The following is a 12,300-nucleotide window of genomic DNA, read 5'->3' on the forward strand; positions in this document are numbered from 1 at the left end:
CCATTTTACAGATGATAAAATGAAAACCCAGTGATATCAAATACTTGCTAAAGATTTACAACTAGTAAGTGGATCCTAGCTCAGTCAATTCAGCCCTGGAACCCACAACCATTGCACAACTACTGTTGTAGCTTAGGAGAGAGAGAGAGAGGATGAAGTGTTGCCTAACACTGTCATTGAAGGAGATGGTCAAGAGCAATATTGAGGAGAGGAAGAGCAGGGGATGGGAGGATGGGGTTGGTGAGATGAGGGGCATGTCTCAAGCTAGGGCAGAAGAGTGGTTGATATGACACTCAGGAAGAGCAGGACAAGTGTCAGGAAAGGCAGTGCAAGTCCATCCATGGGTGTTAGGTTTGTAGCATCTGGGGAGCCTATGAGAGACCTCAGGAGATCATTTCATGCAATGTTGGGGCTTAGGAGAGAAGTTGAGTAGAACACGTGCTGGGGACACTGACCAATAGTGAGTGGGTGGTGCTAGTTGAAGCCATAGAGGCAGGTGGACTCACCTAGGGAGAGCTGGTATAATGATAAAGAAAAGGCCAAGGTAAAGCCTTGAGGAGCAGCCATAGGTGACAAATTAAGCAGCAAGCGATACCAGGTTAGAAGTGAGGGGCAGTAAGAAAAGACTAGATCCTCAGGAGTCAGTGATGTAGAGATCAAGGAAGAAGGCCTGAACAGTCACTTTTCACCATAAAGTTCAAAAGTGTGCAGTAGAGACTGGCGTATAGCTCAGTGGTGCAGTGCCTAATATATGTGAGGGGCTGGGTTCCATACCCAACATCAAAATACAATGGCGGATCTCTGTGAGTTCAAGGCCAGCCTGGTCTACATAGTGAATTCCAGGACAGCTGGGCTACAGGGAGACCCTGTCTCAAGAAGACCAAAAAAAAAAAAAAAATAGATAAGTCATGAAAAACACAGAATTTGAAAAGCTATAGGAAAAGATACTCGGCAATCAAGAAAATACAAATTAAGCATTTCCTACTTGCTAATTGGGAAACGATTGTATACAATGTTCATAGTGAATCTACAAAGTAACAGTCCCTTCTCATGAGGGGGGCTGGATCAGCAGCTAAGAGCACTGGCTGCTCTTGCAGAAGACCCAGGTTCCATTCCCCTTCTCACATTGCAACTAACAACTGTTTATAACTCCAGTTTCAGGAAATCAGACAGCCCTTTCTGGCATCTGCAGTCACTGTATGACACAGATACATACACGCAGGCAAACCCTCATACACATAAAATTTCAAAGAAAAAATAAGGTCCTTTTAAAAAAAGAAGCCCATGATTGGAAAATGAACTGGCACAGTGTTTTGGGAGGATAATTTAGTACTACTGATAAAAATTTAAATGTGCATGAATATCACCCAGAAAAACTTGTACTTAAGCTGTAGAAATACTTAGACAAGTTCCCAAAGACCTACATCCAAGAATTGTACATAGCCAGAACCTACATGTTTATCTAAAAAGTATTATCAATAAATGATCATTCTTTCATATCATGGACTACTACATACTCATTGAAAAGCTAAGATGACCATATATATATAAATATTGATATATGTCCATGATACTTTATCAAGGTATAGGACAATACAACAAATAAAATATATTCTTTATTAAGGAAAGAAAATGTAATTTGTATTTATGCGTGGGGAGAAATCTGGAAACTTATACACAGATTTATGTTGTGAGCATGCTATGTCAGAAATATAAACAATTTTGTATCTTTTTGAAAAATATTTTATAGCCGGGTGTGGTGGCACACGCCTTTAATACCAGCACTCGGGAGGCAGAAGCAGGCAGATCTCTGTGAGTTCAAGGCCAGCCTGGTCTACATAGTGAGTTCCAGGACAGCTGGGGATACAGGGAGACCCTGTCTCAAAAAGACCAAAAAAATTTCTTTATTATTTTTATTTTTATGTGTGTGAGTGTATTGCCTGCATGTAAGTGAGTGCACCTGTGTCATGCAATGCCACAGAGGTCAGAAGAGGGCTTCAGATTCCCCTGGAACTGGAGTTAAGGATGGTTCATAGCCACCATGTGGGTGCTGGGAATCGAACCCAGGTCTTCTGCAAGAGCAGTCAGTACTCTTAACTGCTGAGCCATCTCTCCAATCCCTTTTCACAGTGTTAGACTTTATTGAATAACAATAAATTCACAAGGTGTACTGTTTTTTTATCTTTTTGAGACAGGGTCTCTCTGTAGCCCCAGTTGACCTGAAACTCATTTTGTAGACCAGGCTAGCCTTGAACTCACAGAGATCTGCCTGCCTCTACTTCCCAAGTGCTGGGATCAAAGGCGTGTGTCACCATGCTGAGCTCAAGGTATACCGATTTTTAACAGCAGTAACTTTCCAAATAATCACTCCTACCTTGCTAATCTGGCCAAGAATAAATGAAGATAATTAATAGGATTATTAATCTTATATAATCTTATTAATAAGATTATTTTTATTTTAATTACTAATATTAACTCTCATATCACATAGCACACAGTAAATATACATACATGTGTATGAATGTGTATACATCAAGGGTGCTATAGCAGAGTTTGAGAGATTTTAGAAGTTGACTGAGAGAAATGCATATAGTATTTCACTGTATTGATAAGATGATAAATCCAAACCAGCCACAGGAAAGAAGCTGCTGCAGGGCCTGGGGAGAGTCAGGGTTGAAAGCAGAGATGTAGAATTGAGTCTGGCTGTGAGATAAAGGGCAAACCAGGGTTGAATGAATAAGGAATGGCAGATTCAGGTCCAGATGGGACAGCAGGTTGAATAGGTAGGCAGTGGCCTGAACTGCTGAGCTAAAACCCAGGGACACTGGAGAGTTCTCTACCTGTTGGTCTTCAATGCACACCACCGGGTGTCAGATGACCAAGTCGATGGGGTTAATACCAACAGAGTGCTAGGCATGTACCACTTTATAAGGTCCAGGTAAGGAAGCTAGACCCTTTCCTTAGTCTGGGCATGCTAGTTCTTGGGCCTGATTTTCCTGCTATGATTTTAATAATCCCATGTGCCCCAGAGTCTCAGTTCACCCCAACATGTTTATAGGGTGGTATCTTTTCTACTGCTATTTATCAGTCTGTGCCGCATGGGTAGTGTCAGAGAGATGCTGGTGTTTGTGAGTCCATCCAGGAACACAATCATGTTCCACCCTCAAAACAGAGTCAAGTGCTTCTTGTAAAATGGAGTTTTTCAGGGCAAGGCAGAGCCTTCAAAACCACTGCTTTACACACTATGGACTAACTTGGAGTAGGGCAAGCCAGATCTCAACAATGTGGATGGTAATTATTTTGGGGAAAGATGTGAGTGAAGAGAAACTTGCAAGTTTTACGTATGTGCTTTCGTATTGTTTGTCTTGTTTCCAATCTGACACTTTCATTTTGAGATACTATTTTGCCAATATGAGAACAGTTTAACTGAAGAAAAGGTTTGCTGGGTATACCAATCCAGGAGTCATAGAAAACATTGGCATAGGCCATTCCTGTAGACTAGTAGGGAGGAAGCCCTTTGCAGTACGTTTAGCATCAAAAGAGAGGTGAGGAACTGCAGAGAGCAACTGTGGAAAGGAAGACAGCAGGAGAGAAGCTAAAGGATTCTGAGACGGAGAGTGAGAAAGACCTAAGTTCAGGGCTGAAGGGGAAGAGCCAAATGGGGACGAGGTGAAAGAAGGAAGGACCTTCAAGGTTAAGGGAAGGCTGTGGTTCCCCCATCTGTTTCAGAAGAAACAGAAGGGACACTTCTCCTGATGACCCTGAGAGAGAGAAACTGTGAGGTCAAGTTCAGGCAAGTCCATCGGCAGGGTCTGGGGCATCTATATCTTCCTTGCTATAGAGGAGGTACAGGCTCTGAAGCAAAGCAGGCCTCCAGTTTCACACTTGCAAGTTCCTCCAGAAGCCATCAGAGAGCATGAAATCCCAAGATCTCATCCCAGAATCATCAGGTAGAATCTGAACCTAAGGTTGGAGCCTCAGAACAGACCTAGCTACTCTTCTATAGGATGTCTCTCCTGGGGTGGGACAGTGGACCCAAGGGCCTCCAGGACTTCCCCTTTGGCAGCCAGGTCAGAAGCTTCCCCATCACAGCTGCCTCACTTTCTTCCTGCCCAGTCCTCTGACTGCTACCAAGCCTTCAGTCATAGGAGACAGTGTCAGTGGTCACTCCACTCACAACAGTAGCGTGGAGAAAGTACAGGTAGGTGAGCTATCCGATTGCCTACTGGGGATGGGGATATATTTCTGGTGGAAGGCACCTGGAAATTTCTACCTTCCCTGAGGCCCTGGAGACTAGTGTGATGCAGAGTAGAAACTTACAGCTGAAATCTGCATTTTCATTTGGCTGGTGCTGAAAACTTTCTATGATAATGGGTACAGTCTATATCTGTACCATCCAGTATGGTAGCCACTGGTCACCTGTGTTTATTGAGTCCTTGAAATGTGGCCAGTATAGCCAATGATGTGAATTCCTTTTTTAAAAATTATCGTGTGTGCCGGGCGTGGTGGCACACACCTGTAGTCCCAGCACTTAGGAGGCAGAGGCAGGCAGATCTCTGTGAGTTCAAGGCCAGCCTGGTCTACATAGTGAGTTCCAGGACAGCTGGGGCTACAGGGAGACCCTGCTTCAAAAAGAAAAAAAAAATTATCATGTGTGTGTGTGTGTGTGTGTGTGTGTGTGTGTGTGTGTACACTCAGGCGCATATGCATACACATACCATAGTAAGTATGTGGAGGTCAGAAAACAACCTGGTAGAGACAGTTCTCTTCTTCCACCTTTATGTAGGTTGTAGGAATCAGACTGAAATCATCAGGCTTGCACAATTGCCTTTACCCACTTGAACCATCTCCCCAAGTCCCTAAAAAGTAAATTTATATTCTATGTTAATTATTTTCATTTAGGGAACTAAATGGGCTATAGCTTTAATTCTGGACAAAAAAAGCTCTAGAACAATCTGCTGTCTTCCAGAAAAGCCCCTAAATCCCAGAGAGAAATGATGCTTTCATCTTGACTCTCAAGAGCAGGACCAAGATTAGAAGTTTATTTTTAAGTTCTTTTTTTTTTTTCATTTTGAGACAGGGTCTCATGCAACCCAGCTTAGACTACACAGTAGGTCTTATCTCTAAACAAAACAAACAAACAAAAAACAGAAGTGGGTAATTGAGAAATGTCCAATCTGGGCTCCTTTCTGACACCGATGATATTTGATTGTCTAGGACAGAGCAGTCTACAGAGCTAGGAAACTTGATGCTGGGTTCCTGCTCCTTGTGGCACTTACAAAATAGAACTTTAAGAGCAGACTAAAAAATACCATTGAAAATATTTACAGCCAGCTAGGCAGTGGTGCACGCCTTTAATCTCAGCACCCAGGAGGCAGAGGCAGGTGGATCTCTGTGAGTTCAAAGCCAGCCTAGTCTACATAGTGAGTTCCAAGCAGCCAGGGCTACAGAGTTATACCTTATCTCAAAACCAAACAAAAAATATTTACAAACCTGTTCAGCTGTGTCATTCTAGGTAAATTGTGTAATCTCTCAGGTCTTGATTTCCTCCCCCTGAAACTGCCAGATTCCTGGGGTCAGCATGAAGACTGAAAAATAAAAAGTGGTGCAGTATCTTTTGCCCATGAGGCTGTAACCTAGTAGGCAATCTGGATTATGGCTTACATGACTATTGTTAACCAGGTCAGAGCATATGATGGAGACTGGCCCTGAAAATCAGGTTTGCTGTTCTCCCTTGATCTTGACTGAGGATGTGGTAGAAGAGAACAGTCGTCCATAGATAAACTTATCTCTATTCTAGGACTCATAGTACAAGCTAGCATTGCACTGCGTGTGTGTGTGTGTGTGTGTGTGTGTGTGTGTGTGTGTGTGCAAGACCATGTGAGTGCTAAGGTGTTCACAAGGAATCCCTTGTTTTATCATCACTGCAACCCAATGACTTGTATTCTGCCTCCCCCTTTTGCAAACGAGTAAACTGAGAATCAGAAATAACATACCCAGAGTTACTCAGCTTGCTCTGTTCCCCTCTGTTCCTCTCTATGTGTAATGAGCCTCTTGTTATCTGGTATAGCATCTACTGGCCAGGTACCATTGTATTCTTTCCCCTCAGGGGAAAGAGAAGGTGACAGATACCAAGGAATGTTTACTGAAATTGGACTCCAGGGCTCTTACCTTAAGAGTAGGCCACTTCAGTGAGTGTGCTCCAGGAGCAGCCTGTGTACTCTAAGCTCTGGGACAAAGAGTAAAGAGTGGAATTGCGACATTGTCCCCTGAAGGATGGTTGGAAGAGGCAGGAAATGGGTAATCCTGGTTCACCCTGTACAATCCTTTCCTTTGGAATCAGTAGCAAAGGGGACAAGATGTGTTCCTGGTGTCACTCAATACTTTTCACAATGTGTTTGGACCCGGATGGAGTTTTCACTTCCAAATGAGCGAGTGGGTGTTGGCTCCCAGAATGGGTCTGAGATGCCACAGAGTTGAAATTCTCAAGCTCACTGGCAAGTAAATAAATTGAGAAGGCACAACACCCATAGGTGGACTCATGGTCAGGGCAGATGGATGGAGAGAGCAGTAGAAAATGAGAGGGAGGACGGGCCCTAGCGGGTGAGGACGCTCATGGGGATGCGCTACTGAGAAGGAGTCTGGGTAGCTTTTGAAGACTCTAGAGAGGGGAGACAAGCAGCACTGGGTCCGGGGAGGAAAGCTACTAGAAGTTCAACAGCCACCTCTGCTGTCTGATTGAGCGTCCCCATCTTGAGAGCAAGCTGCAGCCAAGTGGCAGACCCGGCAGCTAGTGGCAGGGACCAGGGGCTTCCAGATCGTAGCAAAGACGTGAGAGATGTCATCCTGAGTGTTCTAAACTCCTCCCTTTGTCTGGACCTCAGTTTTCTCCTGAGAGCTGGAAAGATCCTAGAAAACCCCACAGGGTCTCTTCGTATATGAACTCTTTCAATCCAAATCCAAATCCAAGGACTCTATCCGTGGGCTGGCCTGGGAATTCACATTCAAAACATCAAAAGCAGCCTGCACTCTTAAGGAGCTCCTCCCCTGCTTAAGCAATATAATCCGCCCCTCACTTCCTCCAGAGAATTCTTACCATCACTGCCCTTCACTGACCCAGCTGTCCAGGAGAAGGTGTCCACAAGTGAAAAGCCAACCTCCTGGTGAGTCTTGGAATACTCCTTACCACCACCCAGAATGACTCTCTGTCCCCCAATACCCATCTTGATCCTGGGTATGTGCCCCCTCCCTGGCAGACCTTTCACCCTCACCCTTCACCATTAGATCTCCCTACCCCAAAGGGAGAACTTCTGCCTCCTTCGTGCACCCTCCGGAACCCACTCAGGGCTACTTTTGCAGCCCACCCCCTGCCTTCAGCCCACTGTCTTCCCTAGCCAGCCTGTCCTCCTTGCCTGGGCTACAACTGGGTTTGGAGACACTGAGGACTTCCACACCCTGTTTTCAATGCAAGTATTTATGGACTTTATTCTAGAGAGAATGAAGCTGGAGTTGTAGTAAAATGATGAGTTATTTGTTCTTAAAAAGATTAGCTGAAATGTTGGAGGCTTATAAATGCTCACGGGCTTGAGGGTTTTCATGCAGTTAGCTAGAATTCATCACATCTCTGGAGTTTCTGGTCTCATGTGATTGAAGAGGAGCTGACACTTCCACTCAGTGGGGAGCTCCCACTGGGTCATGGAAAACACGACAGAGTAGTCAGTTCAAGGGTGTTTGGTTTGTCATTCCAGCAACAGCTGATTCTTTAATTTGGGATTCTAATAGATAGTAAAAGATAGTGATGCCCAAGCTTTTGAATGATAAGAACTGTACCCAGGGACTGGAGAGTTGGCTCAGCAGTTAAGAGCACTGACTGCTCTTGCAGAGAACCCAGGTTTCATTCCCAGCACCCACATGGTGGCTACAAACCATCCTTAACTCCAGTTCCAGGGGAATCTGAAGCCCTCTTCTGACCTCTGCAGCATTGCACAACACGGGTGCACTCACATACATGCATGCAATACACTCATACACATAAAAAATAAAAATAATTTAAAAAAGAGCTGTACCCACATTGACTCAATAATAATTCAAGAACTTAAATATATGGAGTTGAAGGTGTAGCTCTATGATAAGATGTATGCTTGTGGGGGCACTGGAGAGATGGCTCAGCGGTTAAGAGCACTACTCTTGTAAAGGACCCAGGTTCAATTCCCAGCACCCACATGGTGGCTAACAACCATTCATAACTCCAACTCCAGAGGATCCAACACTCTCTTCTGATCTCCGTGAGCATTGCATGACATGGGTGCACTCACACACATGCAAGCAATACACTCATACACATAAAATTAAAATATAAATAATAAATAAAATATTTTTAATAAATAAGATGTGTGCTTGACATGTGCAGGGCCAATCAGCAAGAATAATGAGTAAAGCAAAATGTTTATCTAATAAATATACCTAACATATGAAGTGTAAGCTTCTAATGATAAACTAAAATTTATAAGTAGAGTTGGAATCCAGCTGTGCCACAACAGCCCTGTGATCACAGGCCACTTACTGAGCCTCTCTGGGCCTTACAAGTCTCCTAACTAGTAAACAAGGGCTCACCATACAACTTGTGATGACCAAGGGAAATCTTGCACAAAGCACATCTAAAATGTGTCATCTCCCCATCCTTTCATGGTCCCTTCAGCCACTAACTCATCCCATTTAGAGATTGGTAGATTAAAATACAAACACCAAAACCAACCCTTCTCCCATAACTAGGCATCACTGTCCTTTCCTGGTCCTCTCTTTTGAGCCTCCATCCTGGCCTATATGGTTTCCCTATGGAACACTGAGTCCACCCTTGCTGCCAAGGAGCAGGAGCTCCCTCACAGCTTCACAGGGAAAGGGTGGGGACTGAAGAGATGCTAAAAGCACTTGCTGCTCTTGCAGAGGACCCAGGTTCAGTTCCCAGTACCCACATAGTTCACAGCTCACAACTCCTGTAACTCCAGTTCCAGGGGATATGCCCTGTTCTGGCTTCTAGGGACACTAGGCATGCACGTTGTACACTAACATATGCAGGTAAGCAATCATACATATAAAATAAAAATAAGTAAATCTTTAAAAAAATTTAAAAGCATTATCGGCTTTTTACTTCAGTTCCAGGATCAATCAAACTCAGGTGGTCAGATTTGAGCAGCACTTTTACCTAATAATCTACCTCCCCCACCCTATCATTTTTATTTTGTTTCTAGACAGAGTCTCCTATTAGTCTAGGCTAGATTTAAATATATGTAACAGAAGATGACTTTGAACTCTTTTTAAAAATATTTTTATTATTTTTATTTTTATGTGTATGAGTGTATTGCCTGAGTGTATGTAAGTGCACTGGTATCATACAAAGCCCATGGAGGTCAGAAGATGGCCTCAGCTCTCCTGGAACTGGAGTTACAGATGATTGTTAGCTGCCGTATGGGTGCTGGGAATTGAAGCTGGGTCCTCAGCAAGAGCAGTCAATGCTCTTAATCACTGAGCCATCTCTCCAGTCCCACTTTGAACTCTTGATCCTCCTTCCTCTGCTGCCAGAGTGCTGAGTGCTGGAATTACAAGTTTGCGCCATCATACCTGTTTTTTGCAGTGTTGGAAGCCCAACCCAGGGCTTTGTGCATGTTAGACAAATGAGCTACATCTCCAGCCCACTTTTGTTATTCTTATTATTTTTTAATATTTGCTTTGCAAGACTGTGCACTCTTCAGTTAACCTTTTTTATTAACATGTATTAATCGTACATAATAATAGGTTTATTTTCATACATGTGTATAATATATTTATACATTTTTGGCTACATTGCAAATGTGAGGCCAACCAAGGCTACCTGATATTGGAAAGAACTGTAATCAGTATCAAAATGTAATATTTATTACTAATTATGTAATAACTGTAATATTTATTACTAATAATGTAATAACTATAATATTTAATACTAATTTGTCTGATAAGCTCAACTCTCCTATCATTTTCAAATTTGAAATAAAAATTACTTTCTTGTAAGATGCAAGGCCAATGCAAAAAATCCTTCCTATCCCATTTTCTTGGGTGGGTGGGCAAGAATCAGGATGACTTTGCTATGTAGTAACCCTTATCTCTTCTCTATTGGCAGGCTTAAGTTTACCTCAAAATGGGAGAAATTAGGTTTGAGAATTTCATCATTGACGACCTTTTCAGTGGAGATCTTGATAATTACAGTTATAGCTCTTACCTGCCACCTATTCTATCAGATTCCGCCCCATGCCGGCCAGAGAGCCTCGAAATCAACAGTTATGTTATAGTTGTAATATATGCCCTGGTGACCCTGCTGAGCCTTCTGGGAAACTCCATGGTGATGTTGGTCATCTTACACAGCCGGAGCACTTGCTCTGTCACTGATGTCTACCTGCTGAACCTGGCCATTGCTGATTTGCTGTTTGCCCTGACCCTGCCCATCTGGGCTGCCTCCAAAGTTAAGGGCTGGACCTTTGGCACACCCATATGCAAGATAGCCTCGTTCCTGAAGGAAATCAACTTCTACAGCGGAATCTGGCTACTGGCCTGCATCAGCATGGACCGCTACCTGGCCATTGTCCATGCCACACGCACACTGATCCAGAAGCGGCACTTGGTCAAGTTTGTATGCTTAACCATGTGGGGACTGTCAGCAGTTCTGTCCCTGCCCATCCTGGTTCTACGTAAAGCCATCAAACCACCCACTTTCAGCCCAATCTGCTATGAAGACATAGGTAGCAACACAGCCCAAGGGCGGTTGTATTTGCGAATCCTGCCTCAAGTCTTTGGCTTCCTCCTGCCACTGTTGGTCATGCTGTTCTGCTATGGGTTCACACTGCGCACGCTCTTTAAGGCCCACATGGGCCAGAAGCACCGGGCTATGAGGGTCATCTTTGCTGTTGTGCTGGTCTTTCTGCTCTGCTGGCTGCCCTACAACCTGGTCCTGCTTGCGGACACCCTCATGAGGACCCAAATGATCAAGGAGACCTGTGCACGCCACAATGACATTGACCGGGCCTTGGATGCTACTGAGATTCTTGGCTTCCTCCACAGTTGCCTTAACCCTCTCATCTATGCCTTCATAGGCCAAAAGTTTCGCCATGGACTCCTCAAGATCATGGCTACCTATGGCCTGATCAGCAAGGAGCTCTTTCCCAAGGAAAGCAGGCCTTCCTTTGTTGGCTCTTCTTCAGGGAACACCTCCACTACCCTCTAAGACCGCCCACATAAGCTGCAGCCCCTCAGGGCTCCTTCTTGCCATTCCCTATTGCTCATATCTACACTGTTCCTGGTATTCAAATTGATGCAGCCCCTCTACTATGGTTACACGGAGGCACAGATGCCATATCTTACCAGAACCCCATTGCGAAGTTTAGAATGTGTGCCCTGGCTGCTCACTCCTTTCCATACTGGTATGCCTACTGATAGAGTTGATCCATCCTACCACTGGGCCCAAAACTTAGAAAACTCTGTTTTCTATGAATGGTAAATTAAAGTCACATTGAAATACCACTTCCTACACACTCAGAGAGTTATTATCAGAAGAAAAAAGGAAATAAGAGAGAAGAGAAAATAGCAAGTGTCAACAAGGAAGTAGAGAAAGGGACGGTTGACACATTGCTGGTGGAAATGTAACATGGCTCAGACACAGTGGGAAACAGAGGAGCAGGTTTTCTTAAAATAGTCAATACAGACTCACCACTTGATCCATCAAGTTCACTTCTAAGTATGAACCCAAAGGAACAAAAGGCAGGGACTCAAACAGACATTGGTATACCAATGTCCATAGCATTATTCATAAGAATCAAGGGTGAAAGCAACTCAAATGATTGCCCAAGAGACACTTCCACAATGAGAAAGAATGAGGGACTGATACATATTTCCACATGGGTAAGTCTTGGAAGTATCATACTAAGTGAAACAGACAAGGCCCAAAAGGACAAACATTATATGACTCCATTTAGAAAATACCAAGAATAGTCAAGTTCACAGAGACAGAAAGCAGAATAGTGCTTACTGAAGGCTGGAGGAGAGGATGGGCAGTTAATGTTCAATGGGCAGCTCCAGTTTAGAATAATAGGAAAGTCCTGAAGGTGGACACTGTGGTCACTGTACAGTACTGTGGGAGTGCTAGATGCCCCTGCACTTAAATTGTTAAAATGAGGGTCAGTGTGTTGCTCACTGGTAGAGTACTTACCTAGCATTCAAGAGGATGCAGGCTTGAACCCTAGCATTTTAACAACAACAAAGAAGAGCTAAAATGGT

At 43.9% G+C, this 12,300-nt stretch overlaps 1 protein-coding gene across 1 annotated transcript; it reads left to right on the forward strand.

Annotated features, from left to right (window-relative positions):
- Positions 1-4,119: 4,119 nt before the first annotated feature.
- On the forward strand, positions 4,120-11,695 carry Cxcr2 (C-X-C motif chemokine receptor 2). Its single transcript, XM_008825694.2, has 2 exons — positions 4,120-4,201; positions 10,154-11,695. The coding sequence occupies exon 2, from the start codon at positions 10,172-10,174 to the stop codon at positions 11,249-11,251; it is 1,080 nt and encodes a 359-aa protein (XP_008823916.1). The 5' UTR covers positions 4,120-4,201; positions 10,154-10,171; the 3' UTR covers positions 11,252-11,695.
- Positions 11,696-12,300: the final 605 nt, after the last annotated feature.

Source organism: Nannospalax galili, unplaced genomic scaffold, assembly GCF_000622305.1.
Source record: "Nannospalax galili isolate Female #2095 unplaced genomic scaffold, S.galili_v1.0 scaffold127, whole genome shotgun sequence".
NCBI classification, from domain to species: domain Eukaryota; kingdom Metazoa; phylum Chordata; class Mammalia; order Rodentia; family Spalacidae; genus Nannospalax; species Nannospalax galili.

Coding starts and splice junctions, on each gene's coding strand:
- Cxcr2 (XM_008825694.2), top strand. CDS start 10,172: ATGGGAGAAATTAGGTTTGAGAATTTCATCATTGACGACCTTTTCAGT.